Source organism: Staurois parvus, unplaced genomic scaffold (assembly GCF_062004578.1).
Source record: "Staurois parvus isolate SC_StPar_1 unplaced genomic scaffold, SC_StPar_1.0 ptg001616l, whole genome shotgun sequence".
In the NCBI taxonomy this organism is placed as follows: Eukaryota; Metazoa; Chordata; class Amphibia; order Anura; family Ranidae; genus Staurois; species Staurois parvus.
In genome coordinates, this window is record NW_028319412.1 from 393188 (window position 1) to 400894 (window position 7707).

The window sequence follows — 7707 nt, forward strand, 5'->3', positions numbered from 1 at the left end:
CTCAGCTCCTAAGTTTCTCTTTTGAGCTGACAACACGTGCCATTTATAGAGAACAGGTAGTGTCAGCCCTGCCAATTTGCTAAACCTCTCAATCGCTCCCACCTCTACAGCATAGACACTGATTACTCTGTAGTCTGAGCATAGAACTAGGAGGCAGGGGCGAACTGACCATTTGGAAACTCGGGTACTGCCCGAGGGCCCGGGGTCAGTAGGGGGCCCCATGAGATGCCCCTGGAACCTTTTCATAGGCTTTTTTGAGTTTGGGCAAGGACACAGGGGCCCCATGATCCCCTATTGCCCAGGGGCCCCATGATCCCCTATTGCCCGGGGGCCCCATGAGTTGTCAGTCCGCCCCTGCTAGGAGGACTAATTAGACTCCCTGAAATGACACAAGGAATGTGCACAACTCTGAATTTCAATTATCAGCAACAGGTGTTTTTTGCAATTATCATACAAATATAACAAACACTCCTAACAGTACATTTAACAGTCCCAAAGGTAGCAAGTAAGAGAAACGTATTGTTAGGTGTGACACCGACTTCAAAGAATCAAAAATATCAAATCAACTATTTAAAGCACTTTGCTAAATCTAATCACCAGAATATAGAAATTCCCGTGCCAAAATCATTCATTTTATGGCCATTTTACAACAAATTCCCGTTTCTTGTGACACATGTTGGGGTTGTTTCATAAAACCAAACAAGGTGCAATTAGTGGCAAAGTGCAGCAACTGATAACAACCAGATAAGTGAGTTCTGATTGGCTCCTGTGATTTACTGCACCGTACACATCATCGCTGCGGTCCGCTCTATTAAATATGATGACAGGTGTTGGGCCAAACATTAAATCAGGTCATATTTTTAAGATCGTATATACAGGTGTACCTCGGTTTATGAATTTAATTCATTCTGCAGGACTTTTCGTATTGTGAAAAATTTGTAAACTGAAATGTGGTTTCCCATAGGAATGCATTGAAAACCAATTAATCCGTTCTGGAGGTCAGAAAAAAGTCACAAAAATTCTATCTGTTCAAAACTCTTTATAAAGTGCACTTTAAAGCATAAAGGGACATGATTAAAAAAAAATTATAAATGCATTGAAAACCAATTAATCCGTTTAGGGGGTCAGAAAAAAGTCCATAAAATCTGTTCAAAACTCTTTATAAAGTGCACTTTAAAGGCATAAATACTGTACAGGGACATGACAAAAAAAAATTCATAAATGCATTGAAAACCAATTAATCTGTTCGTATTGTGAAAAAAAATTTGTAAACCGAGGCATTATTTTCAATGGATTCTCATTCGTAAACCGAAAATTACATTAACCGAGGCGTTCATAAACCGAAGTACGCCTGTAATTGAAACTGATCATTTTATCTCATCAATACTTTAAAAATATAATCAAAATACATTTGCTTCCTGATACTGATATTTTGCATTTTTCTATCTAATTTTTTCATGATTAAAGTGACATTTAAATGGTTTTAAAAAAATGATATTCTACCCAAGTATGTATTCCTAACTCATAAAGTCCATTCTATTGCTTTCATCCTCCTCTAAATTCTTTACTTTTTGCTGCTGTGATCCATCTTAATGTTAGAGCGTGGCTAGGGTCATTCTCCATATTCCCTCTGTAAGCAGCCGAGGGTGGGTCTTTGTCAGTCCTGAGGTGGACTGTGGACTATGAGATTTGTAGTGTCCATAGAGCTGTGTACAAGACTGCAACTAACATGCACTGCTGGTTCCACACAAGGAGGGAGAAGGAGAGGTTTGGGAGCTCATGCAGGAAGTTACAAGGAGGCAGGAAAACACAGTAAGAAACAATTTCATGAAGAATGGTGCAGATTACAGGGCCTTTAAGGAGTGGATTTGTCTGGATTATTTTTTTTTTTAAATAAAGATAATGTTTAGTGTCACGTTAATGTACGTTCCTCCTGTGAATTGAACACGTGATCTGACACTGGAGAGTCCAGCACAAAGGTGATATAGTTTTACTATGTTATTCTTATGGTGGAATCTACAAACACATGGAAAGCAGCATGGAGGGGCTCAGAGAAGGTGGCGGTGAAGGTGTGGAGGTGTCTGATGGGGTCACACAGCTGGTAGAAGGACAGACATCCTGCATCGTAATTCAGATAGATCCCAACTGTCTTTAGAGAAGATTTAGAGTCTATTGTTATACCTGAGTTGTTGTGTAAGGCTTGGAAAGTTGAATCTCTCTGGGTCAGACCCCATGACTTGTCATTATAACCTATATGAGATTCATTTCCTGCAATCTTCCTCTCTATGCTGTGACCGGCCACCCCGATCAGCCATTCCTTTGCTCCACTCACATCCACCTCCCAGTAATGTCTCCCGGATGAGAAGCTCTGTGTACTTAATACCTGTCTGGAATTAAATCTCTCTGGAACATCCGGTCTATTCTCTGGTTTACTGGTGCGAGTAGCTGATTTCAGATCCTGTGATATAATAATCTTATTATAAGCAGTGTTTATATCCAATAAGATGCCTGATTTCTCCATCACTGAGAATTGTCTCTTTGTCTTCAGATCTATCAGACTGTCTGTAAAGTGGAGAAGTCCTCTGTGGAGCATCTGTGAGATCATTCCTTCATCCAGACATTCAGCATCTCTTACATCACCACTCCTAGGAGTGATGTCATCACTGATCATTTCTTTCTTTAGCACAGTTAATGGATCTGTGATGGTACATATGGCCCCCATTTCATCAATCTTCCTGGACAGCTCATTCTTCTGTTTCTCCAGCTTCTGGATCACATCATTGACTGACTGGGAGATCTTCTTCTCCTGTCTGGAGACCTCAGTCAGAACTCTCCTCTCTACATCATCCAGATGTCTCCTGATGTCTCTAAACAGCTCAGTGACTCTCCCGGTGACATTGTCTGCTTTTCCTTTCTCTCCTGTTCTATGATTTTCCAGATTCTGGATTCTCTTCTCAGTCTCTTGTCTGTCATTGTTCAGTTTCTCAGTTACATCTTTCAGTTTCTGTTTCTTCTTCTCAGAGGCCACATTCAGAAGCTCCACCTGGTGTCCTTTGTGGTCTCCAGCCACCCAGCAGGACATACAGATACAGGCACTGTCCTCTGTGCAGTAATATTTCAGGATCTCTTTGTGTGTGGAGCATTTTCTGTCTTCAAATGATGTGGTGGGATCTGTTAAAATGTGATCTGGTGACTTGCTGTGGATTCTTAAGTGTTTATCACAAAATGAGGCCTCACATAGCAGACATGTTTTAGAAGCTGGTGCAGGAGGATCGCAGTACGTACAGAAGACCTCTGTGTCCTCCGGGTGAGCAGATCTGAAATTATCCACAATGTTACACAGCTTCCTGTTCTTCTCCAGCGGAGGGCGCTCTGTATACTGCTCTCTGCACTCCGGACAGGAATAATTGGTAGACTTCTTCTTCTGTGTATCCAGAACAGTCACTATACAATCCCGGCAGAAGTTGTGGCCACATTTCAGTGATACGGGCTCCTTATAAAGGTTCAGGCAGATGGAGCAGTTCAGTTCCTCTCTCAGGCCAGAAGTCGCCATTCTGGGGATAAAAATGAACTTTTGCTACAACTCTGTAGAGAAGAGAAGCTGGGAGCTGCTGATCTGTCCCGTACACAGAGGTGAATGTGAAAGTATTTCTGGGAATGCTTGTCATAAGTTCAGTGGTGTCATATAAAATGAGATCCTCCCTGTTCACTTAACCCATTATTTGCTGTAGTTTGATACAACAACTCTAGGAAGTTTCCTATATTAAAGGATAAGTTCACTTTTTCGGGCAGAATTTCACTTTTCATGACAAATAGAAGCATTTTCCAATGCCATTTCCGGCCCAGCCATCCCGATGTGCTTTTCTCTCGCTTGCCTTATCCACAAGACATTTAAAGTGGTTGTAAAGGCTGAAGGTATTTTACCTTTGTACATTCTATGCATGAAAGTAAAAAACCTTCTGTGTGCAGCAGCCCCCCCAATACTTACCTGAGCCCCGTCACGATCCAGCAATGTGCATAACAGCCTCGGCTGTCCCGGGTCTCTGCCTCCTCATTGGCTGAGCCATTGGCTCCCGCTGCTGTTAATCACAGCCAGTCAGCCAATGAGGAAAGAAAGGGGGCAGGCCAAGCTGCAACTCTGTGTATGAATGGACACACAGAGCAGAGGGTGTTGTAAATAGTAAAAGATATATGAGCGCTGGGTGACAACTAGCTAAATACAGGTGGGAGCAGCCAGCATGGAAGAGGAAACAACCTCAGATCCTCCAAGTAATGCCAGAGATAAAAGTACAAATGCGGCGCTCAATATTAGTTACAGTGTGCAGATAGTATCTCACAGTATTAGAACTTAATAACACATGCGGATCAATGTGACTGCTGTGACACAGTGAGCAATAATAAACTTTCGTGACTGTTGTGACTGTGGTATTGAATAAATAGCAACAAAGCTTATTGAATATAGTTCATGCGGAGTAAAATGACTATAAATGAACAGTAATATTCATAGCCTCTATGGCTAGAAGCAACGAGCATACTATATACCGATTGGATAGTATCCCATATGTCATAAACTGATAGGATATAGTTCGTGCAGATTAATGTGACTGCGGTGACACAAAAACAGCGGATAACTTTCGTGACTGCTGTGGCTGGAAACAATGAGTGTACTAAGCACTAACCAGATGGCACAGATAAATGTGCGCTGGAGTAAATAAGACCTACTCCTAGGTACTCTGGGGGTGGGAACTCAGCATGCGGATGTGATCATCAGGTGGAGGTACTTCACCAGCTGTCATCTATCCAAAGCAGGATTCCACGTCTCAGGTTTAACCGTGTCCAGCAGTACCTTTTATAGCCATCAGGGGGATCATACACGCAGATGGAAACCAGGGAAAGGATCCTTCAGGTTGAGGACTCTCGGTGCCAGATAAATGAGCCCAGAGAGAAAAGAACTCCAATATTGTAGTATGCTATTTATTCAATACCACAGTCACAACAGTCACGAAAGTTTATTATTGCTCACTGTGTCACAACAGTCAAATTGATCCGCATGTGTTATTAAGTTCTAATACTGTGAGATACTATCTGCACACTGTAACTAATATTGAGCGCCGCATTTGTACTTTTATCTCTAGAGCAGAGGGTGCCCCCATAGCAAGCTGCTTGCTCTGGGGGCACCCGACAGGCAGGAAGAGGCAGGAGAGCCTGCAGGGGACCCGAGAAGAGGAGGATCCAGGCTGCTCTGTGCAAAACCACTTTACACAGCAGGGAAGTATAGACATGTTTGTTATTTTACAGAAAAAAATGAACCTTTAGAATCGCTTTCATTTTTTTGTCATTTCTGTGAGATTTTGAACGAATTTTTATATTCCATCATTTCCTGTAGATGATATCTCAGCATTCACTATCTGTACGCCACCTCCCAGAAGCCTTTACTTCCTTGTTGCATCACAGAAGAGGGTGTGATAGGGCGTGTTCACCACTCTGGACCACACCTCCCTCATTACAATACTACCTTCCACCCATTTTCTATACAATCTCCTTTAGATCTCCCATCAGCTATGTAGTACAAGGGCCAGTCTGATTTGATACAAATTCAATAGATTGGTCAGATGTGTCCTCCTATTCCATAGTTCTGGTAAATCTAAAGGAAATTGTACAGAGATTGTACGATCAGATTGCATAATGTATGTCCATCCTAATACAAGTACATAGGAGGGAGTGGACAGAGACACTCAGTTGTTAGGCCCCGTTCACACCACCACGTAGCAAAAAATCATATTCTCGCATGCGTTTGTTTTGGGTGTTTTGGAGTGTTTTCACTCGTCATGCATAGGGCAGCTCATTCACTTGGACGGGCTGCCATACACGCAACAATCGCCTCGGAAAATCTCCAGAACTTTTTGTGGAGCAGAGCTCCAGTTTTTGGTGTGTTTGCCGCACTCGGGTGGCCTTTAACCACTTGCCCTCCAGAGGATTTACCCCCATTCATGACCGGGCCATTTTTTGCTATACAGTGCTGAGTTACTTTAACTGACAATTGCGCGGTCATGCAACGCTGCACCCAAATTAAATTGACATCTTTTATTTCCCACAAATTGAGCTTTCTTTCGGTGGTATTTGATCGCCTGTGCATTTTTATTTTTTGCGCGATAATCAAAAAAATACCGACTATTTTGAGAAAAAAACAATATTTTGGACTTTTTGCTATTAAACATGTCCAGTAAAAAATATAAAAAATCTAATTTCATCATAAATTTAGGCCAAAATGTATTCTGCTCCATGTCTGCTATTACAAATCCCAATACATGTAAATGAATTGGTTTACGTGAAAGTTCTAGCGTTTACAAATGGCGGTACAGATAACGGGATTTTTTTTTTCTACTAGGAATGGCGGTGATCAGCGACTTTTAGCGGGACTGCGGCAGTCCCCAGTGACACCAATACAGTGATTAGTGCTAAAAAAAAAAGCACTGACACTCTATTAATGGCACTGGGCAGGAAGGGGTTAATGTGAGAGGCGATCAAAGGGTTAACTGTGTGCTGGGAGTTTTTTACTAGGGGATGGGGGGGGGGGGTGTTCTTCACTGTTTGCACACTGATTGGGATGGCTGTACTGTGCACAGCCATCCCGAGCAGTGTGGACGAGCTGACAGGGAGGAAGATGGTTTGTAAACAAAATAATCTTCCTCCTCATCGGAGATGCTCAGTAATCACTGAGAGCCGGCGGGTAATTACCGGCTGGGACCCGGTAATTGACACCCATGGCCGCGAATGGCAGTGTGGGTAGGGCGTGCGAGCGGCTCGCTCGCGCCCACTACCTGGAAATGCAGAATGACGTATATATACGTGATCCAGTATATCTGCTATAGGGTGGTCCTAAAGCGGTTAACATGCAATGACAACACAAATACGATGCACATTTGCAGCATGTTTCTGAAACACATGGCAAAGCACACATTTTCCCTGCAGTCTGCCATGTGTACAGAAACACAGATGTGAATGGAGCCTGATTGTGTAAACAAACCAATTTCACTTTCAGGCCCCATTCACCCCGAGAATAGCGGGAGCGCAGGCTTTTTTGCTCATTTTTCCAGTGACACACATGGATTTAGAATTTTCTGAGACACATATAATAATTCTTTAGTGTCTATAGGCGATTTCGGATAATTAAAGAGCCTGTGAAATAAAAATAAAGTGTGATTTTATTTTATCACACAATGGCTTAAAATAACAATGTATACCGTATCATGAATACCAGTCCAGTGCAGGTAAAGCAAAAATATAAAAACAGAAGTTATAAAGATGTGTCAACCTTATTGTCATGGCTGTCCTGCCATGTGCTTCTTGTCTGTTCAATATAGCATGAGTCTGAGCAAGAAGAAGGAAGTGACGTGATCTTAGGTCTCTAATGCAGGCCATAGACAGGGAGAAAACCGGCCATTTTTTTTTAGAATAACGAAAAATCGGTCATTCAATCAGCCGACGTTACCACTATTGGTAAAAAAAAGTCGGCTGATTTTCGTCCCGTCTACGGCCAGCAAATATAAGTGATAAATATGAAGTGTCCCTGCAGAGAGCTCCACTATTATATTTGACATTTAAAAGTAGAGCAAAGTTGCAACATTGTATCTATTTGTATCCATTTTGGATACAGATGTTTATATTCAGATACAAATAGATACAATGTTGCAACTTTGCTATACT

General features: G+C 42.1%; 1 protein-coding gene across 1 annotated transcript; it reads right to left on the reverse strand.

Moving 5' to 3' along the window:
* Positions 1 to 1993: 1993 nt before the first annotated feature.
* Positions 1994 to 3616, reverse strand: LOC149435079 (E3 ubiquitin/ISG15 ligase TRIM25-like). Its single transcript, XM_089663046.1, has one exon. The coding sequence runs from the start codon at positions 3551 to 3553 to the stop codon at positions 1994 to 1996; it is 1560 nt and encodes a 519-aa protein (XP_089519172.1). The 5' UTR covers positions 3554 to 3616.
* Between the last annotated feature and the right edge of the window lie 4091 nt (positions 3617 to 7707).